Below are 27,009 nucleotides of genomic sequence, written 5' to 3'. Positions count from 1 at the left end.
TGATAAAGTCCTTACTGAACATGAGTCCTTTACCGAGTTTTCAAAGGCTTTAATCACAGTCCAAAAGGAACTCGGTGACAAATGATCATTCAGGTCTTTGGAGCCAAGTTAAGATATCTACCTGGGAAAGCAATTATCATAGCTGACGCATTATCCCGCACTCTCGCACCATACAGCAAAGAACCATTAATTGGACTAAAAGATATAGAAACATCCGTGCCTATTGTTAAAACCGTATCTAAACAAGAAAATTCCTTAACCCAAGAGATCGCGAGCATTGAATATCTGGGTTGGAGCGCAGAACTGTTACAAACTGAACAAAGCAAGAGTCAACAGACATAACCCAAACAATAAACACTTCGAACGGAAACAGGGTCAGTGGCTAAGCAAACCAATACACACTTCGAGCAGAAACCCTAAAGCAAAAGTATACTTAAGGTATGTGTATCAGAATAATGTAATCAAATGTAGTATTATATGTAGGTCCGTGACGAGGAAAACCCGAAGAACACAGCAGATGACTAACGACCAGGTAGTAGTAATAATCTTTCTCATACCAATCGTCATAAACACTGGTTGCATTCCGTCATCCAGGGTTCCCTCCTTTTTCACAGAAAGCCAAATCACTGTTTCTGGCCTACAATGCTTACAGATATAAAAAGCACATAACTAATTGTAACACGTGTCATGAAAAAACAAGGGATACACTAAGACACCTTCAGTTTAGGGGCCTATCCTGTGCCAAATCAATCCTTGAAAGAATATACGTAGAATATTAACAGAATTACGAGTCTGACAGAGGGAAATAAACACCTTCTTAGTGTTAATAGTTCTTGACACGTTATATAGAATTAATAGCACTAAAAACAAACACCGCAATTGAGTGCGTTACGAATATTTATGAGTGCTAAATCAGTAAATATGGAATTCAACACATAATAATCTGTGACTCGGGTGGTGTAAATCAATAATAATCTCCTTAACACGTGGTGTGAATTCCTTTCCATTAAGAAAACCAATAATATATTTTATCACCCAGAGTCAATCGGTTTGGTAGAATAACGGATATTTAAATAGGAAGTGTCAATGTCTTACGAGTTACAACTCGTGATATTGGATCCGACTGGATTATAGCGGTTCTCGCGGTTTTAAATACCTTTATCATTTATATCTTGTATCTATAGAATTGATGCCGCAAGTAGCCTTATACGGTACGCCGCTAGAACACTTTTCCACATATTCAAGCCAACCATTAATTTATCAAAATATATATAAAAAAATATATAAATAAATAAATATAAAAAAAATAAGATAAATATGGATACAAGTGGAGTCAATATAATACACTCCGTAAGAAGTCGGAAGGGTTACAAATTATTAATAAAAAATGAATCACGATAATATCAATAAGCAAAAAACGTAACCATTAAATATCCAAATATATATGCGTAAAGATTTGAACTCTAACTTAACGCTTTTAGTAATGACAAATAAGCTAAAAGTTCAAACACATATCCAAAATCTACTGACATATTGTCTGTCCCGGTGATTTATATTCGTAGTCAATGAAAAAAAAAATTAAATAAATAAAATAATAATAAATAAAATAAATAAAATAAAATAAAAGAGATTTTAAAGTCAGGAAGTCTAGAAGTGAAAATGTTATCTATGAAATAATCTTATATGAATCTTATACAGGGTTAATAATATATATAGAATTTGTATGGAAAACCTTTTTTCATATAGTTTGAATAAGGAATATTTATTTAACATAATGCCAACATGAAACTAATATATTGTTCAATTTTGTACTGTTGTTTTTTTTTTCGTTTTTTTTTTCAGACATTCTTCTCATGCGGGTGGAGAATTTAAAACACTAAAAATATCATTTGAAAATACTAAAGTCGTATCTCTTACAGCAAGTAACGTAACTCTTAGCTGGCTGAGAGCAATCTCCTGCCAAGTGACGACGTCATCATTGCCGTATCAGCATTTGTTCCTTTTAACCTCAATAATCTGCTTACACAGGCTTCATCTGTGTCGTCTCTGCTTGCAACAGCAGATTGACTGGAGAAAGGAATGCTCAGCTCATGAACTTCACATGTGGTTCATAGGTCACATGACAGGCCACATAACATATTCTTATCCGTGTGTGTAATGCAAGTAGTTAAGGACTTGTAATCATTTTAAAATTAATGAACAATATAAGCAAATAGAATTTCTATAACAACAAAATGAATTAATTTTTTTTTCTGAACCTCATAGACAATTAGAGTCAATAATTCAGCTTATGACATGGGTAAACGGACATTTAGAATTATCAAGTTGTGGATAAGAAATATTTACTTGCAACATTAGCCTATTACAATTCAAGTAAATCACATTCATGGGAAAATGTCACATTTTCTTGGAAAACCCAAAGTTTATATAGAAATTAGTTACATAGTGGGTTTTTTTCGTTGCATCTCCTACCTATTAATAAAGTTTTTAAAAAAATTAACCTCAGAGGATGCGCACGAGAAAATTGAATATGAAACTTTTGTTAGGGCACATAGAATCATGATTAATATTCTCTTTGACTCTTATGCTGCCTGGCAATCTTACAAATAGCTCCATTTTCCACTTCTTTGTCTAGTAACTTACTACCAGTAATATCGAATTTTCTTTGAGATTCGTATTGATATCTATTTATTTTTTATAATTATGGATATTTTTACAGTCATCATAGACCTGGATAGGTTCACTCATTGTTAATGCCATGGATAAAAAGTTTGTACAGCGGACTCTTTTGAATTCCAAAATATCAGCGAATTCATGTGGGTTAAGTCTGGTCTAAATGGCTCTCTTCCCTCCCCTGTATTTGGATGTTGTCTGAATTTACTTTGCCCTTGTGACAAGTATAATTTAACTTGCAGGCTGATTAATGGAACCTGGTTACAGTATCCTGCAGTACGAGAGTTTCACATCGCAACTTCAAAAAAATCGTTCGTCGTGGCGGACGACTACAGTCAAGTAACAACCGCCTACAATGTGAAAGGAATTTCATGGACTTCTTCGACCGACACCGTATCTCGTCGTTAATCTCGTTTTCATGCGGAACGCTCCAGCGGCTGTCGGAATTCGACTACAAAAGGGACATACTTCCGACAATTACGACCCGAAGGATATTCAACTCTACTTTGCTGGCGAAGGACTCGTGCTGGGATGATCTATTCATCGCGAACGTAATCGTGTAGCTTAGGATGCAGAGAATAAGTGTGAGCGCAAAATGGAACGTTGGACCCGCCCAGGCAAATTTTCCCCTTGTTTTAACCATTGAAAAAGGCCGTTTCATTTGGCTAAAGGTGGTTGTCTGGAACTGTGTAATGGACGAAAAGTTGTTCGAAAGCTAGTTAAAAGTGAAGTAGTATAACCTCGGTCATGTATCATATATATATAAAGTATCATGTATCCTATATATAATTGATCATAAATAACAGAGTCGAAATATATCTTTGCGTGTACGCAATAGGAATCTCTTATATAAATGATCATAAATAACGGAATCTAAATATATCTTTGCGTGTACGCACTAGGAATCTATATATAAATGATCATAAATAACAGAATCTAAATATATCTTTGCGTGTACGCAATAGGAATCTATTTAAAGTGCACATATATTAATCATAATTATATGAATCCATATACATATGTATAAACAAATCAGGTAGCCTATAATCAATCTGTTACCTTTTTTCTTACCAATATCTGCAGTTATTTATGAGTTAGTATATTGATTAATGAATCAGATATATAACATTTAGCATAAAAATCAACGAATCAATCAGCATAAACATTAATAATTTTATCAATTCATATATGAAATTTTTTATCAGTTAAAATATGATTTTTATCATGTTAATCTTCATTCTATGCAATTATCAGAGTACATTAGTATTTTCTGTAGCATATGTATCTTAATGAGATGAAGTGAAAAACTGTATCATTATATATATCATGTGATCACTATTATTTACCAATATCATTGTTTTATATTTTATTACTTGAATCAATTCATGTACACAATGAATTTTTATTTACTTATATATATATATATATATATAGTATATATATATATATATATATATATATATATATATATATATATTCACATAGTGTCTGTATCACACTCCTATAAGTCAAATGCAAGTCAAGTTTGAGTAATATTCAGTAGTTGGTTTTGGTAGCTGACCGAGCTAATGTAAGTGTTTACATAATAAAAATATGGAATGTTAGTCCATATATATAAAAGTCTAAAACTAAAGAGGTCAACCAGATTGCTTGCAGGAATGTGATCAGACTAGAGACGCTAAAGATGACGTATACAATAAGTATGTAGGCTAAGATAACATGCCGTCACCTGTAGTCATTCAATTGTTTATAAACATTAGTCCAAGCTCCCTGCTTGAGACAACTACCGCCTACGTGATCTGTAGCGTGTCTCATTTGATTGTGTGTTCGTATGAAACTATGTCATTGTATGTATGTTCATAGTTCGAACTACTGTCTGTTCCTTCATAACTTGTAACAGAGATGTAGAACGAGCAGAAGAGAGTTAGCTATCGTCATTAGAAGACCTGTACCTCTTTACCTAAGCTTTATCATGTAGAGGAATAGGATTAGCCATTATCATTGGCAGAAGCGATCAAGCTATCGTCATAGAAGACTTGTACGATCATACCTGATCTTCATCATGTAAAACTTCAGAAGAATATACTATTTTTATACCTTGTGTTTTCTACAAGAACCTCACCGAACCATGAGTTTAACACATCGTCGTAAAGATAATACCGACTTCGTAAGGTGATCTACAAAACCCCAGACACTCCATTGAAGATGGAAGTGCAATACCAACCGACTTAGCGTATAGATTATCGCTAGTCTAACATTACCTCATAGGGCGCCTTATCATACAAGGCACAAGCCCTAATATATGCAGTAAAGCCTGATGTTCAGAGTACTGAAACAGTGGAGGTTACTTAGTAACTCACTTGAAACTTGATGTTATCCCCTGTTTGAGGCCAGAATTATTTTGGAGTAAAATAGCATCAATAAGGAAAATCGACAATACATTTTTTCCAAAGTTACCAAACTTTATGTAGACTTTATGTTTACCTCACTCAGGTGCTGCATTAAAAGTTTTTTTTTCACAAATAACAAGAAAACTAAAATAAGAAATAGGTTACCAAGCAAAAAACTTCCAGGATTACTATATATATATATATATATATATATATATATATATATATATATATGTATGTATGTATAACTGAATCACGAAAGTTAAGAACGTGATAAATCCATAAATAAAGATATATGCCACGAAGGAAAAATAAACGAAGGAGTTCTGCTTAGTAAAGGACGTGGAAACGTTGAAAGGTCTCGCAGTTACTCCTTCATATATATGTATGTATGTGTGTGTGTGTTTATTCATTTCTGTTAACCTTTTCACATTTCTCATATCAATGAGAAATTCTTTTGATTAAAAATCCATGTCCTAAAATGATGCTTTAGTAGGCATCCCAATGTTATTGGCTCTATTTTTGCAATTACCCCCTTTTTCCATTAAATACTCGTTGTTTACTTATCATATTCATTATAGATTTCTTGTGATGGACATGGCCAATACTTTGTGACTTGTTTTAAGCCAGAAAATGTATTTAAAGTTCAGCAATATTGATTAAGGTTCTGTTGTGATTCATTTCATAGTCTGCAATGAGTAGGGATAGATATCCATAGAATTCTACCAGCTTCTTATTCTACATAAGAAACCTTCTGTTAAAAAAATTATGAGTTTAGCGTAAAAGAAATCAACGAGTTACAGTCCCTGTTCCATTATTTGCTGCACATTTGCAACAGAAAGGATCATCTTTCTCTTTAGCAGGGCATTTCTGTTCTATCATTATTCTGAGTGAAAGCCTCTTAAAATTTTGCATAGCATCATCTTTCTCCCATTTAGTTCCGTAACTATTTTCTTCTCAGTAACTACTGTCAGCAGCTTGAATTCCGCTTAAAGACTCTTCGTCTTTTTTTTCTTTGCCATTCTGCTCATTATCTGGAGACTCAACGGCCAGAGGGTTCTTGGAGCACCATTTTTTTTTTTCTTTATTCCCTCTTCTTGGCAGCATCAAACACAAGAACTCAATGCGTCAGCGCTGACTACCTCTCCCTCCCGTCTTATCGATAACTCGTCTTCCACTTCATCCACTATTGCAGAAATATCATCAGCTATCTATCCCCTAGTTTGGCTTTTAAAACTTCAATCTCCAAATGATATCGCGGCAGTATCCAATCAACATGCACAACCTTCCTTCTGTAGGTTTTCACTTTTCACTCCTTCAACCCGGCACATTTCTTGTGTTCATTTGCCTTATAGCACGAATAGCAACGTTCATCAACGGATGGAATTTATTATCACATTAAGTTAGCCTTACTCATTACACATAAAAACACATTATGTCAAAGCGTACAAATACCAACCCACAGCATGGGAAACGCCGTAGAAGAAAATACTGTTATATACATTTATTTATATCGTAAAGTACCGGCACTTTCAATAGACTTCTGACACTGTATACTAAGGAAATTAATAGAGGCTGAAATGGAATACAAAATAGAGGTAGATATAAGAAGGCAAATGATAGTACCCGCTTATGTTTAAATAATATAACAAAGGATAAATTTAATGTAAATAATGGCATCAGGCAATGATGCGGTGACTCAACATGGGTTTCTTGCAGGTACCACAGAGGGGCTAGAAAAAAAGAAAAAAAGTAGGCCTGGCGTTCATCAATTATGTTCTTAAAATAACAGCTTTCTTTTATGTTGACGATGATTTGGTATTAGCCTAATTTCTTGACAACACAAAGAAGATTATTAGAATACATTTTACTGAAACAGCTTATATACATGGAATCAATATAAATAGACAAAAGCTATAATCATATCTAATGAAAGCATACAGTGAAATATAAGGGGGTAAAATAAAATTGTTCACCAACCTTACTAGTCGAATATTTTAATTTTTGCAAAACTTAGCGGGGAAAAATTAACGCCAGGAAATACACAGTAAAACAAACTTGGGAAGTGTACCAAAGCAAAAATGAAAAATTGAATAAACACAAGTAAATTGAAAACGGTAGCCGCTGTAAACCTTCCATTCTCATGTTACTACTACAAGTCTTATTGCAATGTGAGAGTGTACTCGACCCATAACTACTACTACTACTACTCGAGGGAACAACATCGCTAACCATTCACCACAATTCTCACATCACCAACGACTAAAGTTACCTCTTGTCCTGATGACATTTCACTAAACGCTATGGACCAATTGCTCATTGCCAAGCTTAGTGAATATTGTACGTATGAAAACCCGGTATTGTGCACGTAGAATTGTCACCTACCTAGCTAGGTAATCTCTATAGGTATAGGCTAGGCTATACTAGCTAGCTTAGTTCCTAGTCTTAGATTGTAGGAATTACTAGGTAGCTAGTTAGGTTATCAGGTCTTTGGGTATTCAGGCTGCATGTGCACTACTTAGGCCTACTAATGTTTGCAGGTGTTTAGGCCTTAGCCTATTCACTTTAACACTAGGGACCCATAGAGGCTAATGTTACCTTAGGTTGCACCAGAAAACATCTTATGATCTTATCAGAACGTCCATAGCCCAGTTAAGAGAGTTTAGAAGTACTAGGGGAAACAACCGACTGGTCTAGTTGATCCAGTTTTCACCGCGTGTTGATCCACCCTCCAAAAAAGTACTTTAACATGTCTTGACACTGGAGATGGGCACAAGTCATAAGTCATCGGTGGTGAGAGCAACAGCTTGAGACCTCTACTGTGGGAAACGCCGCAGTGGATCCGTGGTCATCGGGTGGATCAGCCTTATTCACTCAATATTTAGGCTAATTGATGAAACAAGAATACAATTACATCTTTAAGCATACCATTCAAAAGATTGAAGTTTCATCAACATAATGTGATATATGAAAGCTCCATACAAACAAAATAGGCATGTGAGGTCTTCGTAAAATATAGGTATGTTTTCAAGGCAGTTTTTAATCCAATGTGGCGTCCACCGACTGAGGTGCCATTCGTAACTGCAAGGGATCCAACATCTTTCCCAGCCTTCCCAGCATTCATTTGAACAATGTTAGCGTACATATGTAATGTTTATTGATCTTACTCAAGATTACAGTTGTAATCAGCACAATAAAACAACATTTTGTTGTCTATATTAGTGAAAGTATGATAGCTAGGGTAAAAAACCGCATGGTACAGGGGTGGACCATGTATGATCAATGTGAACAACCCCCAAAAAAGTACATTATAACGCGTCCTGACATCGGAGATGGGCATCAGTCGCGACTTGTTGTTGGTGAGAAACGGAGCTAAAGACCTCTACTCCAGTGTCAAGGCGCGTTATAATGTACTTTTCTTGGGGTTGTACACATTGATCGTACATGGTCCACCCCTGTACCATGCGGTTTTTTACCCTACTTCTTATTCCCGGGGACATTGTTTGAACTTAAATTCATTTTTACCAGGTAATCGGTGGTTTTATCCTTACTGCCATCACAACTGAAACTCCACAGTGCTTATTTGATTGTAATTATACACATTTTGGTCTTAATTCACTCCAAATTGCACTTGAACTACGTTGCTGTTCCTGGTTCCTAAGCACTCACTCCACAAACACAGTTGCGGGCAGCACACGACTACACTGTTTATGAGGTGCAAAACCTTTATTTGTTCCGATACGTAATACAAACCACGCGTTCCTTTAACAATAGGAAGTAGCTAGCGGCAGCTGGAACGGTCGTAAGCTTCGAACAAGGGGAGAACGGTAGTTAACTGCTTGTCCGACAGTCGCGCGCCGCGCGACTGGGAGGTAAACAAATCACTTTTGCTTTCGGCCGCGGGTGTGAAGGGACGTGTTCGTCATCGCTCTCTGCCCGCTTCATCGTCGTATGCTTTGTTTATATTGTGTTTCTACTAATGGTTTGTTTGACTTGAAAATGAAACTGTATGTACACTGTTTTCATTTTCATTACTTAATTATGAACCAACATGGAGTTATCGCCGTAGATGCGGCGATTTCCTCTCTTTTCATGAATTGAACCCTTGAATATGTCTCGGTGCCGAGGGCGGGCGCGCTCGCGCCGGAGTCATGTATTTGGCGAAAGTGTGTAATTGAAAAATGTAAGTACTCTTTTCATTATATTTTTGCCCTGTGCGTTCGTTACCGAGAGTGTGATTGCGCTCGGCACGAGCCTTTTAATTTTGTATAATAGAATGCAATGAAAGTGGATTCGCAATTGCAATATTCTTTTCATTTTCATTTATTTATTTGCATGAAATTTAATTTGGATCAATTTTCGTTCTTACCCAGGGAATTGATCCTTACGATTTTTTTATGTGAAAATGAAATCGCAAGTGCAGTATTCTGTTTCATTTTCATATATATTTTATGATAGCATCATATTATTGGATCAAGTTTCCGTTCTTACCCGGGAATTGATCTTTTCCCCTTTAAGTTCTATGAAGTGAATCGCAAGGGCAGTATTCTGTTTTTCATTTTCATATTACTTTTCACTGCTGTGCGGGGGTTATGGGGAAGCGAAGGTCTGCCAGGAAGTCGTCGGAAAGCTCTCCCGCGACTCCCTTGGTATCCGATTCTTCGTCTTCCTTCCTGCCCCCCGCTCAGCTTCTTCGTTGTATTTTGTATTTGGGGTCTTCCTTGCGTTCGGGGTGGGGCATGTCTTCCCCCCGTGCGTGAGGGAACCCCTCTTATAATCTATCTATGTTACCGCAGGTGCTACATCCGTGGGAGACGACCTTGGACAGGTATGGACCACCGCGGAGGCAGGGCGTGCCTAGCATCCACGGGCTGCTGCAGCGTCTAGCGAGGTCTGGGGCGGTCTCCACTACTACCACGGCCGCTTATGCTGCCTCCCCACCCTCCTCCTGGTCTACACTCCCCATGCTGTGTCGATGACGCCGTCTGCCGCTACTAGGGCCGCAGCCGTACCGAGGTGGGGTTGCCGCCGCCGCCTGTTTTCTTCGTGTGCCTGCCCCAGACTTCCGCTGTTCAGCAGCTCGCCCCTGGACCGGCCGCCAGGACCCAGGTTCCGCTGGCTGCCGATGATTCTACGAGGCGATCGCTGGGCCTGCTGTATCTGCCGCTGATGTGCTCCGCTGTGGCTGGCTGTCCTTGGGTGGGTTCTACCGCTGCCGCTGTTCCTGCCGCTCTGAGCCTGGTTGCTGTTCCTGTCGCTCCTGGTTCCTGTGCCTGTCCATTGCTGGTCCTGCCCACGGTGTGCTTCCCAGTCCCAGGTCCTTCCGGACAGGTGCAGTCGGGCCAGTGTTGCTTCGGCAATAGCCCCGGCTCCGGCCTGGATGGAGGACCTGACGACTGTCCTGCGAGAGCTGACGAGGAAGAGGAGAAGAGGAAGCTGTCATCTTCGTCTTCATCGTCTGCTGCTGCCTCTTCCCCTTCGACTTCTAAGGCCCATAAGCCGAAGAAGAAGAAGGCTGCCTTCCCCCCCCCTAAGAAGTCTCCTTGGGAACTTCTAAGGGCCCGTCCCACCCCGTGGGACGGGGGTCCTCTGCTGGTCCTCCTGCTCCTTCCGGAGCGGGGCCCGTCTCCCCTTCCGTAAGGAAGAGATAGACGGGGACCAGAGGAGTATCGGTTAGCTCTGGTACTTCCTCGCCTGGTGCTAGCGCGATGCCGCTACGCCAGGTCCGGCTCGGTCTCTCGTTCGCGAGAGATCCCGAGTGTACGTTCTCCCTCGGGAGACCGTGCAGCCAAGTTTCGGCGCCAGAGTTCGCTCGGCGCCAAGACGCGGCACGGAGCAGAAGGCTGGTGAGAGACGCTCAGGTGACTCTTGCCAGGCCAGCAGCCGCTCTTGCAGCGACCAGCTGGTAACCCGGGTTTTCCCCCCATAAGAAGGCTCCTTCGGGACCTTCTAAGGGCCCGTCGCTCCGGCGATTCGGGGAGCTCTTCTGCTGGTCCTCCTGCTCCCTCGGGAACCAGGGCCCGTCTTTTCTTCTACCACGGAGAAGAAGACGGGGACCAGAGGAGTACCAGCTTCGGCTGGCACTTCCTCGCCTGGTTCTAGCGGTTCTGCCGCTAAACCAAAGGATCCGCCTCGGCTTCTCGTTAGCGAGAAGTACCGAGTGGACGGTCTCCCGCGGGAGACCAGTCCAGCCAAAGTCTTGACACTCGAGCTCGCTCGCCGCCAAGACCGAAGCGCGGAGCAGAAGACTGGCGAGTGTCGTGCAGACGACTCTCGCTAGGCCAGTGGACGCTCTCGCAGCGACCAGCTGGCTGCTCGGGTGACGTGACGGTCGCTGACCAGCCACGGGTTGAGGCGAGGAAGGGGTCCCCGCGGTCGTCGGTACCAGCCACGGCTGGTACCAGCGGCTCGACGCGCCGAGAGGACGCTCGCCGGTCTCACCGCGACAACGAGCCTAGCAGGTCACCTGACGCCGCTCCCATCGGGACCGGGCGGAGACGGTAACCAGCAACAGCTCGCCTGACGCTAGAGATCAGCGTCGACGTTCTCAGCCGAGCCTCTCGCTCCAGGCGAGCGGCAAGGCTAGGCCTGCTGCTCGATCGCCACTGCGGGTGGACGATCAGCAGCAGCCCTCCAAGCACGCTGGTCCTGCCAGCGAGCTAGGGGGGGAAGCGTCAGGTCGCCTCTCCTGTACCTTCAACCTCCTCGGGCTACACCGGGAGGAGCGAGGTACCTATGAGTGATCGCGAGAGGTGCGCCGCTCGCGATCCCGCTATGACGCCGTAGGAATGACCAGGCACGGTTTCTAGGACCGACCAGGACATACGCGCAAGTAGCTGGAGGCGGACCGTCAGGGGTCTGCCGCTGTTCCTCCTTCTCAAGGAGGAGTATCTCGGGATCTGTTCTTGTTGGAGGGACTGACGGTCCTACTCCGCAAGACACGGTTACTCCCGAGATACAGAGGAATTTGCAGAAGTCATTAAGCTGATTCGTCAGCATAATGACCTTGCGGAAGGATTGCCGCTCCCACCGAGCAGAGCCCACGTCTCTGCTCGCGTCGTTTTGGGGCCCGAGAGGGAAGGGAAACCAAACCGATGGTGGGTCTGCCGCGATCGGAACTTGCCGATTCTGTCTCGAACCAGAGTCTCTCGTCTCCGGACAAGAAGGCTCTCTCAGTTCTGGCCGGTCGATCAAGCTACTTCCACCTCCTCTACTGCGACAGCGGCGTTTTCTACGTGTCTTCGGACACCGTATTTGAATACTCCTTCGGTCCTCCTGAGAGGTTTCGACCTCGACGAGGACTGGAATGAGTGGTGGAGGACGGTATCGGCTCTCTCCTGTCAGGTGTCGATCATCCCCACCCAGACGACGTTCACCCCCCCCCCAGTGGCGGCAGACCCTTACCTACAGTGAGAGTTCGTAACCCTCCGCGGGAAAACGTTTTCTCCTGACGATACGTTTTCCAGACTCTGAGAGGCCATCGCCGCAAAGCGATGGCTGTTCCTACTCTTCTCCAACTGCTAGTTCCACTGGGAACGGCGAGCGAGTATCCAATTCCTCCCCCATTCCCTCTCTCCTTACGGTTACGAGGGAAAGGGGAGGGATCCTACAGAGATTTCTCTGTAGGATCCCACGTTCGGGACTGCGCTACCGGGGGGACCTTCGGTCCTACCTGACGTAAGCCCCGGTCGTTGAGGAGGAATCCTGCCCCATTCTCGATTTCTACGGAATCGGAGGGGTGAGGACCACAGCCGATATCGTTTGACGAATTCGGTGGGGGGTTTCGCAGACTGCTTAGAATTCTACGGAATTTCTAACGCATTCAGTGTTCGAGTTTTTACGATCTCCAAAAACAATTACGCGAGACCACGGTCCAAAGTGAGCGAGACGAGAATCCCCAGATATACACGATAATCGGGAACCTCGCCTATGCTCGAATTCCTGGAATTTCTAGCATTGGGAAGAAGACTGCTGCTGAAGAAACTATCTCACAGTAGGCGACCAACCTGGACTAGAGAAGATCGGACGGGAATATCCAGTTTGGCTTGAACTATCGTCTTAGTATTCTGTTCACCATTGAAGCTTTCCTTCGAGGAAGACTTCTCCTTCACTCTCTTTGATAGAGATCGAAGGTGGTCGATCTCCAATCCTTATTTTGTTTTCTTGAAGGAAAGAATTTAGGATGGAGATCGTTGTTCAGAATCCTACAAATATACTACGTATATTAACCTCGCGACATGATTCTACTAAGCAGTTGAATTGTCCCCGAGGGGTAGGCGCATATCCTAGTTAATCTACGGATTGCGACTTATAAGAGAAGTATTCTAATTGAACTGCAACTCGGGGTTGCCTGCAACCTCCCAGGAGTTTTCAGTTTCAATTTTATATACTTATGGTTTTCATACAATCAACTTACCTGTCAGATATATACATAGCTAAGACTCCGTCGTCCCCGACAGAAATTCAAATTTCGCGCCACTCGCTACAGGTAGGTCAGGTGATCTACCTGCCTGCCCTGGGTGGCAGGACTAGGAACCATCCCCGTTTTCTATCATATTTTCTCTGTCGCCGGTGGTATCAACATTGTTGCTATTACCTCCTGACTTAGATTCATTTTTCAACCTTTGATCAACGTTTTTCGGCTTTTTGGTGACGTATTTGGATCGTGTTTTGGCATTCGCTACTGTGGACTGTTTTTGGAATAACTCTTTTGGATTTTTCTCAGTATGTCTGATTCTAATGTGAGTGTGAGAATGTGTGTGAATGTAGGCTGCAGGGTGAGGATACCGAAAGCTTCGGTTGATCCTCACACTGTATGCCGTAAATGTAGGGGGTTTCAGTGTTCTGCTATTAATACTTGTAAGGAATGCGAGGGATTGAATGCAGAAGAGTGGAAGACTTTGACTTCTTATTTGAAGAAGTTAGAGAGGGATAGAATTAGACGATTGAAAGGTGTGAGTTCAAGGCCTATTGAGCCTTTTACTGATAATTCTAATCCTACTGATGAGATTCTCCCTATGTATCTCATTCTCAGAGTGCTTTTTCGGATTCGGCATCGGAATCGCCAATCTGAAAGCTACAATTAGAGATATGAAGTCCAAGATGGCGGACTTCAAAGGTAAGGCTAGTGAAAGTGAACATTACTGTGAAGTGAGTTTCTCCCAGTGTTGTGGAGGGGGCGTTTGATCGTCCCTGCGACGCTCCCAGGCCTAGACCTCTTCCAAGCTCACAAGCCCAGAGGAGAAGGAAAGTCGAAAGCCTTAAGGAGGTTGTGGGGGATCCCCAACGGTCAGACGTCCCTTCAGCTAGCTCTGCTTCGTGGCAGGCGGCTCAATGGCGCTTTAGAAAAAGCGTCATTCGCGAGTGTTTCTCGTCATCTCCCTCTCCCTCACCTAAACGAGGGTGGAAGGAATCGAAAACTTGTCAAGACCGCTGAAGCGTCATATGAAGCCTGACATAGATTCTAGTCCAGAGCGTTTTCTCAGATGACGCTCCGTCATCTAGCAAGAAAGCGGAAGGGGGCGTCAGCGTCACCTGAAGTGTACGCGGAAGTACCCTTTCCTTCTTCTCCCCCGAGTGATGACGAAAGACGTCATGCACTGGACGTGGGAGAAGCGTCAAGAAAGATCATCATGGCAGTTCAAGAGCAAACTGTCATCTCTAGTGGGAGTTTTAGCGCCACGTCGGAAGGACGTGACGCTTCCAATTAAGAAGTCTCGTCCTCTCTCACCTGTTCAACGAGAAGCGTCATACAGACGGGAAACGGCTAAACGTCTTACAGAAACGTCTAGTTCGAGAGCGAGAACAGGTGCTTACGAGAGTGTCGTAACGCCAGAGAGACGTAAGACGTCTTTTAGACGCGAAGCGTCATTGGAAAAGGAGCATAGACATGACGCTCCGTCCAATATTATGACGCCAAGTAGGACGCCTTTGGAGAGCGGAGCGTCTTCCAAGCGCGAAGCGTCATCGAGACGTCAGCAAAAGACGTCATCCATGACGCTTGGCGAACTGGGGAAGGCGGTCATGTAAGCGGGAAGCGTCTTCTAAAATTCTAGAGAAGCCGAAGCCTATGACTCCTTCAAAGACTATTAGGGCGGGAAAGAGGAAGGAGTATCATTCCCTTAGCCCCTCTCCTATTAGGAGTTTGTCTCCTCAAGAAGACGAACGTTCGGAAAGGAGAGCGGAGAAGAAGCATGTGGATCCCGAGTTAGAGGAAAACTCGGATGACGAATATAGTGGAAGGGAAGGTCTCTCTAACTATAAGGTGTTGACTACCCTACTGCTGGAGGAGTACGGAGACGAGTGACTCCTGCCGCTCCTCCTTCTCCGCGCTCGCTCTTTTCCAGTACTAAGACGAAGAGCCTTCTTTTCTTTTCTTTTCTCAAAATGAAACCTACCAAATCACCCAGAAATAGATTTTTCCTTCGTCAAAATCCCTTTACATTCCTTAGACTCTTGGATGAAGTCTAAGAAAGACTTAGTAAGGACAGTCTTCTGTATGCCTCCAGCAAGATTGGCTGGGAAAAGAGGCGTTTGGTATCAGACGGGAGAGAATATGGGTATTGCTCTCCCTTCTACAACCGAAACAGATTTTTCGACTTTGGTTGACGCTTCAAGGCGTCCAAGTCTCAATTCTGCACGGATTACATGGGGTATTTCGGAACTGGATCATCTCCTCAAGGGACTCTTTCGTGTAGGAAGTTTTTAACTTCTTAGATTGGTCCCTTGGGGTGATGTCCAAGAAAGCACATGATTCGGAAGGAATCGAACCTGAAGCCCTATTATGCATATTGTCTTGTATTGACAAGGCGGTACAGGATGGATCTTTTGAAATAACCTCTTTGTTTGGAGCAGGTCTTTTAAAGAAAAGGACTGTATATGGCGCCTTCTTAACTAAGGCAGTCTCACATGCTCAGAGAGCAGCACTTCTATATGCGCCTCTATCTGACTTTTTGTTCCCTTCTCAGTTAGTAAAGGACATTGCGCATTCTTTAACTGAGAAGGCAACTCAGGATCTGCTGACGCAGTCAGCAAGAAAGAAGAAACCTGTTTCTGCATCGGACAAGAAAGGACCCAGTACAACGGTGCAGCCCTTTCGAGGTGTTCCGACCTCCAGGACCTTCCACAAGGAGGAAGGCTCCAGAGAAGAGAGGTAAATCTGCTTTTCGTCCCATTTAAGAAAGGAAAATGAGATTCTCTCCTCCAAGCACCAGTAGGTGCCAGCTCCTGGGATTTGTGGAAGCCTGGACACTGATAAATGCAGACGCGTCATCTTTGGCGATCTTAAGGAAGGGATATCGTATCCCTTTCCTGAACACTCCTCCCTTAACGTCAATACCAAGGGAACTATCAGCCAAATACAAGGATCCTGTGCTGAGGGATACTCTTCGATCGATGGTGGAGCAAATGTGGGACAAGAGAGCGATAGAATTGGTACGGGATCAACGCTCCCGGGGTTTTACAATCGCCTTTTTCTGGTGGCGAAAGCCTCGGGAGGCTGGAGACCAGTACTGGACGTCAGCTCTCTGAAACAAATTTGTTCAGAAGGAGAAGTTCTCCATGGAGACTTCTGCTTCAGTCATGGCGTCATTACGTCAGGGAGATTGGATGGTGTCTTTAGATCTCCAGGACGCCTACTTTCACGTCCGATCCACCCTTCATCGAAGAAGTACCTCCGTTTCATGACGGGGGGAAGGATCTTTCAGTTCAGAGCCTTGTGTTTCGGCCTGTCCACAGCTCCTCAGGTCTTCACAAGCCTGATGAAGAATGTGGCGAGGTTTCTTCCCACCTCAAGGAGAGTGAATGTCTCGATGTATCTGGACGACTGGCTCATCATGGGCCAGATCGGAGAGACAGTGCTTGGAGGACCTAAAGTTAACTCTCGATTTAATCAAAGCGTTGGGATTGCTTGTGAACCTCGAGAAGTCTCAGCTGACCCCCAGACAAGACCTAGTCTATCTGGGGATTCGGATGGATTCTCGGGGTTTTCGAGTTTTTCCTTCGCAAGAGAGAATCGCAAAAGGTTTGCGAATAGTCTCTCTCTTCTTAGAGAAGCAACAAACGTCAGCGAGGGAATGGTTGAGCCTTCTGGGGACGCTTTCCTCACTACAACAATTCGTCCCTCTAGGAAGACTGCATGTACGTCCGCTTCAATTCTCCTCAAGAGGTCTTGGAGCTGGAAAACCGGACAACTGTCGGACGTTTTTCCCATTCCAGTGGAGATAAAGTCACACCTACAATGGTGGTTGCTCCCTCTGGAAGAGAACAAAGGGATCTCCTCTAAGAACACAGAACCCAGACCTAGTGTTGTTCTCTGACGCGTCGGAGAGAGGTTGGGGAGCGACATTAGGCTCAGAGGAAGTGTCAGGCACCTGGAACCAGCACAGGTGGTGTCTTGGCACATAAACTGCAAAGAGCTCTTCGCCGTACATCTGGCCTTGAAGAGCCTGGAACCGCTGGTGTCAAACAAGGTAGTGCAAGTAAACGTGGACAACACCACCGCACTTGCCTACATTCGGAAACAGGGAGGGACGCACTCCTCGTTCCTTTACGAGCTCACGAGAGATCTATTACTTTGGACGTCTCACAGGAACATCTCCCTACTGACAAGGTTCGTACAGGGAGTAAGGAATGTGAGGGCGGACAGGCTCAGCAGGAGGAACCAGGTCCTTCATACAGAATGGACACTACACGAGGAAGTGTGTCTCGATCTCTGGTCTCGTGGGGAACTCCTCATGTGGATCTCTTCGCAACATTCATTTCAAAAAGGCTCCCAGTGTTTTGCTCGGTCGTGGAAGATCCAAGAGCACTTATGGTGGACGCCCTTCCTGCTAAAACGGTCTCGAGTAGACGTTTATGCTTTTCCCCCCATTAAAAATCTGGGGTAGTAATGAAAAAGTTTGCGGCGTCAAAGGAGACGAGGATGACGTTAATAGCCCCCTTTTGGCCGGCCCAGGAATGGTCACGAGGTGGTAGAGTGGATCGTAGACTTTCCAAGATCCCTACCAAGAAGGACGGATCTTCTCAGACAACCACACTTCAAGAGGTACCATCAAAACCTCCCCGCTCTCGCTCTGACTGCCTTTCGACTATCGAAAGACTTGTCAGAGCGAGAGGCTTTTCTCGCGAAGTGGCAAGCGCGATCGCGAGAGCACGCAGAACCTCCACTACGAAAGTATACCAGTCGAAGTGGGAGGTATTCAGAAGGTGGTGTAGAGCCAGAAGTTGTCCTCCTCTCCTACCTCTATAGCGGAAATTGCTGATTTCTTGCTATTCCTGAGAGTAAAATCTCATCTAGCCGTATCCACAATAAAGGGATACAGAAGTATGCTCTCGGCTGTATTCAGGAACAGAGGATTAGATCTGGCAAATAACAAAGATCTCCACGATCTCATAAGATCTTTTGAGACTTCAAAGTCTAAGGAACCAGTACCGTCCGAACTGGAACCTGGACGTAGTCCTCAAAATATCTGTCATCGGATAGATTCGAACCTCCTCATCTGGCATCGTTTAGAGACATAACTAGAAAATGCCTATTCCTATTATCTCTAGCTACGGCAAAGAGAATTAGTGAATTACAAGCTCTGCAGGATAAAGTAGGATTCAAGGGGGACTCGGCTATTTGCTCGTTTAAGACCCTGTTTTTAGCGAAAAACGAGAATCCCACGAATCCCTGGCCTAAGTCATTCGAAGTCAAAGGAATGTCGAGTCTCGTAGGCAGAGAAGCAGAGAGGTCTCTATGCCCTGTTAGAGCGCTGAAGTTCTACCTTCAGAGAAAGCGTCAGTTGGGAGGCTCTAGACAAGGTCTTTGGTGCGCGTAAAGACCCCACAAGACTGATGTCCAAGAAGCTCTGGCGTTCTTTGTAAGAAACGTCATTACGGACGGCGCTCATAAGTTCTGTCCTGACGAACAGTTACAACTACTGAGAGTAAAAGCTCATGAAGTAAGAGCGTTGCGACGTCTCTCTCGTTTTATAAGAAATATGTCGCTTAAAAACATCATTGATACGACATATTGGAGATGCAACTCAGTATTTGCATCTCATTACTTGAAAGACGTACGTGTGACTATGAGAAGTGTTTTTCTCTAGGATCCTATCGTATCGGCAGATACGATTCTGGGTACGGGAGCCGACACCAATCCTTAAATGTATATACTGTTCTTCTTTTTGGATATGGTCTCTTCGAACAATGGAGGACTTAGGCTCGCACGGGCGGCCGTCTATGTTGTTCAGTAAGAGAATTCTTGTCATATCCAATTAGTTGGGTATAATTTTTTTTTTGAAAATTATGTATGTGTGCGTAGTGGTTTTTGAGTTACGGTTGTTGTGACGAGTTCGGGGATAACTCGTAACAATCCTTAGTTCTAAAACATATGGTTAGGATCAGGTGGTCGGGATTGGTTGTGTGCTCCTTCATAAGGTGTATTGTCATATAAGTGGATCAGCACCCATTGACAAAGTCCTTTTAGGCTCTGCCGAGTAAGTGGGTAAGACCCCATCGGCACCCGACCACAAGAACTCTTGGCCATATAAATCATATATCTCGCTAAAGTTTCTTGAGGTGATGCAGACTACTGGGCAAACACCCACGAAGTCTACCACCTATCAGGTAGGAACCAAGGTTTTATTTATTTACCTACAACATATGTTGTTTACCTGTCTATTCCATATAGTAGCTGTCTCTTACCCTCCCCCACCGAAGGGTGCCAATCAGCTATTATATTATCTGACAGGTAAGTGATTGTATGAAAAATGATATTGTTATGTTACAATAAAGTTTCATACATACTTACCTGGCAGATATATACAATTAAAGGCCCACCCAGCCTCCCCGCAGGAGACAGGTGGAAAGAGGAGAAAATATGATAGAAAACGGGGATGGTTCCTAGTCCTGCCACCCAGGGCAGGCAGGTAGATCACCTGACCTACCTGTAGCGAGTGGCGCGAAATTTGAATTTCTGTCGGGGACGACGGAGTCTTAGCTATGTATATATCTGCCAGGTAAGTATGTATGAAACTTTATTGTAACATAACAATATCATTTGTCACGACAACACCATTTCAACTTTTATATTTACCGAAATTCGTTTCGCCTAAATATAATTGCTCGAGCATATCTTTTATGCTCGGTAGTTCTAGCCGAACGCATTCCTTCGTGGAATAATGGATTACCTGGCAACTCAGGATGACGAGTCAACGAGAGCTCAGGCTCAACTACTGCGTATTGAACTGCTGATAGCAGCTCAGTATCAGCTGGGCCTCCGATATGCACGGTCATGTATGTCTCTCTCTGCCCTGCTTTGATTGACTACCGAACCGTATCTCTGACCCAACAATCATGGACTTAGGTCTCTGATTAACGGGGATTCTCGCAGTAATGAAGGACCATCTACTGCTGTGACGCTAGATTCCATCGCCTTCGACATTGCGAGAATTTTCAACAGAGATATCTCTTGGACTCTTTCATCCTTTCTGTTTACCGCCACGGTAACAGAAGTCTGTACAAAGTCTCCCGCTGCATCGCACTGCGGGATAAATGCGAATGATTTTTGCAGACATCTGAGTTTGTCTTCAAAATATCTCTTATTCGTAGGTGTACAATTGTTCATTGTTCAACCGAATTACGAGATGTGTCAGAAGACATCGCCTACTCTCCGACCTGACAGCTCTACTCCAAATGTTCAGCCCATGAGAAGCAGTTCTTCAGGCGGCTTTCCCCTGTGTTTTCATTACTGAAGAACGCCCCGCTTTCATTGCAACTACGACTTCTCACCGGGACAGCAATGAATAGCGGTTAGCGTTTTCAGTCATTTGTAAGCACAGGTTATGAATCTTGAGAATCCTTCTCTCGATTCATCTGTGAAGACGTAGGTTGCATTCAATATCTACCTTCGTCTTCAACGGTACATAGTGTTGTTTCTCCTTAGCTGAGATTCAACAACCATGAGATGTTTTACCTTCAGGGACCTCGGTCTCTAGAAGGCAATTGACTTTCGCCTGTTGGGCACATGCCTTAAGAGAATCATCACCTCGCTGTCCGGCATTGGTGACAAACAAATACATTATTTGTTTGGTCTCTCGGCATAACCCTTTAAAGGCGAAGGTCACGTGACTTACTCGGATGCTTTGACAACTTGCCTCCTACCGAACGCAGTCAGTCGGCAGCTGTCAGAGCGGCCGAGTCAGTTACGAACTACGCTGTTGACTTAGTTCGGTTGTTACAGAGCAATCATTACTCGTTTTAATAGCTTGTCACAGTACCCATACCATTGACACCCACCATGGAGTGTCGGGTGGTTATACCACTACCGAGAACTTCGCTGCATGGGGGAATAGGGGATGCGATGAGGACTTTCGTGGCAAAACGGACAGACCAGTATGGGTACTGGACATACACCGCAAGTATAGAAGGAGGAATAGGAGTCATGCGACTATTTCCTTCTTTTCCTCTGAGGAACTGCATGACTTCTCCTGCGAAGTCAAAGCATCCAGGGGATGGGGATCCGTGACGCTCGATTTCGTTCACCGAACTTCGTAGCGAAGACTCAGAACCCTTCGGTCCCTGACGATTGGTTCGAGTCGTTCACAATCCCCTCCCTAATGGACTTCACCGCCTTCGATGCGAAGGAGATGCTGCCCTTGTCCGCAGAACTTCTCCGTGGCGCAGGTACTGAAGGCAGAGGTCTGGTCAACCAGACCACATGCCCTTCCTTCTACCTTCGGGATTTTGCCCACAGGTCCTTGATCTTTTTCCTTGGGACCCGTGGTGGCTGCTCAACACGTTGTATAGCGAACCCAGACCCTCGCAGAAGCTGAACAGCATCGAGTCCTGGTGTGACCATAAGAATGGATGAGTGAATGAGAGTGTGACTGGCTCCTCTCCCATCTTTTTTTTCTTCCCCTCTACCTGTGGTTAGAGGGACACGGTCGTCACCCTGCTGGATAAGGACAAGATGCAGGTGACTACTCAACAGAGCCCCATCCATCCCTTTCACTAGGGATAGGAGCGTATATCCACCACTTCCCTCCAACAAGGGGGAGGAAGTGGCGATGCCAGCTTGAGACAACCCATACTTTATGTTGCCTCTTGCAAACAGGAACAAGTTCTTGCTTGCTGGTACGAAGAGATACGCTTGCCTCTCTCTTAGTACTCGGCCCAGAGGTCTGACCATTGATCCTGCGGTGCACACCCCGATCAATCGGACAGAGGCTTGGATCCCTCCCTCGCTCTTACGACCAGGGAGGCATTCCAGGGATGGACGAACACCAGTTCTTTTCATCAAAAGACTCAGATTCCTCCCACCAAGAAGTGAGTCTTCCTATTGTTAAAGGACCGATGGTTTTGTATTACGTATCGGAACAAATGACAATTTGTCGAAAATTGCATTTTTCCTAACTATACAAACCTGAGGTCCTTTACATATAGTCCCTCCTCATGCCACCCCTCACTCTGCGTATTTTGCATGGGCCAAAAGCAAAAGTGATTTGTTTACCTCGGACAAGCAGTTAACTACCGTTCTCCCCTTGTTCGAAGCTTACGACCGTTCCAGCTCCGGCTAGCTACTTTGCCTATTGTTAAAGGAAAAAACCCCCCCCTTTCAAGGTTTGTATAGGTTAGGAAAAATGCAATTTTCAACAAATTGTCATTTCCTTAATTGTTTACTTTACTCATTATTTAGTTTAACTTTACTTTGTTACTTCAAAATGTTTATTTTGATTCATGTCTATTATCCCTTTTTTGCAACCAAATTAACCCCGAAAAATTACAGTGGGGCCTCGCTTAGTCGCGGATCAGCAATCACGGATTCAGTTAATCACTGGTTTTTCATTGGACCACTTCTCAGTCTATATCGCTGGTATGAATCCGTGGTAGGCAAAGCCTCATCTGGTTCCGATAACCAACAAATGCATGAACAGATTCACATTATGATATTAACTGACAATAAAGGTAATAAAACCATTCTCACCTTATATATTATTGGCATATCTTCATAATATATAGCCTATTCATGGAAAAATCCCACATCATTGACATCAACTTGTAGTTGAGCGGCCAGCAGAAATGTAAACATTGAGTTACACTTAACAGCACCTTTGTCATTCTTAACCTTTTAGAAATGTTAATAGTAGTAGTGTAATTACAGTAGCAATAACATTTAGGAAAACATTAATTTTCAATTCGAACTTCATTATTGTTTTGGTATAACGTCATCAACTTCTCTTAACACTGCAGTCATACAAATGATAATTGTCATAGATTATCATATTGTTGTTTGCGATCGGCGACGAAGTGTAAACGTAATAAAACCATTTTTACCTTATATATTATTGTCATATATCCATAATAAAATGCATATCTTATATATTATTGGCATATCTTCATAATAAAAAGCATCTTCAAGGAATAATTCCTTGGGTTTAATGCATTTTTTTCAAAGACAAAAAAGGGATTTTGACGTAAGGAAAAATCTATTTCTTGGCGATTGGCTCGTGTCGCCAGCGAAATATCCTTTAATCTATTATTTCTAGGGTAAATGTACTAACACATACCAGAGAATAAATAAATAAAGAAAAAGGTCAGTATAACTGACTCGCTCACCCTCCAAGAGGGTGTCGGTATGAACACTATGGCGAGTGAGACCACTACCACGAGCCAAATGCCAAAAAGAATTCTCCCACTACAAAATCCCCCAAGAGGAGAGCCGACCCACAGAGTGGGCAGCACTTACTACTACTACTCCATCCCATGCTGCCGACTGCTGCGCCTCTGGTGGCCATCCTGAAGTTAGCAGACAATCTTGGCGATGGGATGGGTAGGCGGGATTTCGCTGGCGACAGAGCCAATCGCCCAGAAATAGATTTTTCCTTACGTCAAAATCCCTTTTCTGGGCTCAGCTCGTGTCGCTGCGCGAAATCGTACCAGAGAAATAGCACAAGATTGTAAACAAAATCAACAAAATAAAAAGAGGTCTCAAATAAAAGATAAAATAAAAGTAAAAGAATATAATTGCTAATAAGGATACATATACACAGTGATACAAAATAGAAATATTGCTTAAATTACACTTAATTCTAATAATATTTCTTAACTTAAGGTAATTTACATACATACAGTGGTAATATGGCATATATGTACCAAAATGGTATCTGTGTAAAGCTTATGTATCAAAAATTCTAGAGCAATTAACATAATAAGTTGAACAAAACAAACTCAACCATAATAATATATAAAGGAATGTATATGACTTAATATACAAAACCCGTAACCATTACAATAAGATGTATCCCCTAGCATAAAAATAAGGGGATGACATCCACTAGATCAATATTCATCATCAATTGTGAGTGTCCCTAGCAAAAAAATAAGGGACACCCACCACATCATCATAAAAGAGCTAAGACACAAGGTGACCGTAAATGAACAAGGCAGGAATAGACAAACTGTGGGTGAGGCAGGTAGAAAGGAGGAGGACTGGATCTTCTACTAAAGATTAGTTAGAGTCAGGGGAAACTATGTTCCCCGCTGCAACTGCTGAAAATTTCAGAGCTTCCAAGGACTTTAAGTAATGACGTTTGAATACTGTCGGCGATTTCCATCCAGTATACTTTTTCAACTCATCGAAGTTCATATGTTGGAAATAGTTAATTGAGGTGGCTACTGCCCTGACATCATGTGCTTTAGGGAAAGAGTCAGGATTGGCTTGTTTAATGAAGTACAGGATTTGTTGCCTGATGCCTTTAATAGATAAAGTGCCACCTTTTTCTCTCTTAAAGAGAGGACCGATGAGGATGAGGAGGTCCTAGATAGAAAGGCTCGTAAGGTTGAAAACTGGGCAAAGAGATACATTTGTGGAAGGGGTAGTACCTTCCCATGGTTCCCACCGCATCAAAGGATCTTCATTCTTAGCTATAAAGCTACGTTCCGGAGAAAGTAGCACTTCCCCTGTGGGAAGGAACTGAATATGATCGGATCTCTGGATAAAGCCGACAGTTCTGAAATTCTAGCTCCTGAGGCCAAGCTTAATAAAATAGGGTTTTTCTTAAGAGCATTATAAACGAGCATGTGTCATTATTGGTTTCTGAAGCCAGCTTTAGAACATCGTTTAAGAACCATGATACTGACGTAGGCCTTACAGAAGGTCTAAGTCTAGCACACGCCTTGGGGATAGACGAGAAGTAGGAATTCTGTCAAGTCTATGTTGAACCCAAATTGAAAATCTTTTTCAAGGCTGATTTGTTTGTCGTAATTGTGCTAGCTGCTAAAGCCTTTTTCAAATAAGGATCTGAAAAAGGATATAGCTGAATTGATTGTCATGATCCTAATATGATTCTTATTTTTCAGGAAGTTGCTAACTTTTTGACAGCAGCATCATACTGTCTCAAAGTTGAATCTCTTTTATCGGATTCCAAGAAGAGAATATTCTGAGGTCAATGTTCGCATCCCTTTTCGCTGCAAACTTCATGAAATCCATAAAGTTAGGGTTTTGAGAATCCCTGAGGAAGCGAACACAGTCTTCGTTTGTACTGACTGGGAGAGCCTGGGATTGGGGATCCGAAGAGGGCGAAGACCCAGTTCCAGAATGAGAGGGTACCAATTGCTCTTCGGCCAGTCTGGGGCTACTAGAGCCACTTGACCCTTGAATGTCCTGAGTTTGTTTAACACTTTCATGAGAAGATTCACTGGAGGAAAGACATAAATCTTCTCCCAGTTGTTCCAGTCTAGAGCCAGGGCGTCCGTTTGGCATAGGCCAGAGGGTCCAGGTTGGGGGCCACATAACACGGAAGTTTGTGGTTCGCTTGAGATGCGAAGAGATCTACCTGAGACCTGGAACTCTCTGAAGAATCCATTGGAACGAACTGTTGTCCAGTGACCATTCCGACTCTAGAGGTACTGATCGGGATAGAGCATCTGCTATGAACGTTTCTCACTCCAGCTATATGAGTGGAGGAGAGATGCCAACTGAACTTGTCCGCCAGGGAGAAGATGGCTACCATGACATGATTTAGATGACGTGACTTGGAGCCTCCTCTGTTTACACAATGTACTACCACTGCGCTGTCCAGGACTAGCTTTATGTGGGAGTACTTTGGCGGACGTAACCTTTTAGAGTCAAGAACACTGCCATTGCTTCAGTACGTTTATATGGAACTGACGGAACTGAGGTGACCACGTTCCTTGAACCTTCTGAACTGGGAATATCCTCCCCACCGCTTAATGAAGCGTCTGTGTGGATGGTGATCCCTGGTGGAGGAAACTGAAGGGGCACTGACACCGACAAGTTCTTGACTTTCGCCCGGCCGGCCGGCGATTCTTTAGAATCAGAGGGCGACTGAGGCTAATTTGTCCCTGGACCTGAACATTGCTCGGTTGAGCGCCAGATTCTGGTTAGGTCTTTCAGTTTGGCTTTCATTAGGATGTTTCGTCACTGATGCAAACTGGAGAGAACCCAGGATCCTTTCCTGAGATCTTCTTGAAGCCAGTTTGTGACTCAGAAATTGCTTGACTGACTTCGCTATTTCCTTCCTCTTGGATGATGGAATCGACAGAGTATGGGAGGATAGATTCCATCGAATGCCTAGCCACTGAAAGTTTGACTCTGGAGTGAGTCTTGACTTGGTCCTGTTATCTTGAAGCCTAGATATTCCAGGAACTGAATCACTTTCAGTGTTGCTTTGTTGCATTCCTCGACTGTTGAAGCCCAGATCAACCAATCGTCGAGATACGCTACTACCATAACCCCTTGCGATCTGAGTTGTTGAACTACTACTTCCGCCAGCTTCGTAAACACCTGGGTGCTACGTTGAGCCCGAAAGGAACTACCTTGAAGGAGAATGTCTGGTCTCCTATCTTGAAGCCCAGATACGGACGGAAGTGTCTTGCAATAGGGATATGATAGTAAGCGTCTGTAAGATCGATAGAGGTGGTGACGGCCCCACGGGGAAGT

General features: G+C 43.6%; 1 protein-coding gene across 1 annotated transcript in view; it reads left to right on the top strand.

Moving 5' to 3' along the window:
- The first annotated feature begins 7,174 nt into the window (after positions 1-7,174).
- The window catches only part of LOC135198066 (uncharacterized), a 131,684-nt gene continuing 111,849 nt past the window's right edge, over positions 7,175-27,009 (top strand). The window contains exon 1 of the mRNA XM_064225465.1: positions 7,175-7,403. Coding sequence (XP_064081535.1) covers positions 7,367-7,403 — 37 coding nt within the window. The 5' untranslated portion in view covers positions 7,175-7,366. The remainder of the gene's footprint in view (positions 7,404-27,009) is intronic.

Source organism: Macrobrachium nipponense, chromosome 21, assembly GCF_015104395.2.
Source record: "Macrobrachium nipponense isolate FS-2020 chromosome 21, ASM1510439v2, whole genome shotgun sequence".
NCBI lineage: Eukaryota > Metazoa > Arthropoda > Malacostraca > Decapoda > Palaemonidae > Macrobrachium > Macrobrachium nipponense.
This window is presented reverse-complemented; position numbering and strand designations above follow the sequence as displayed.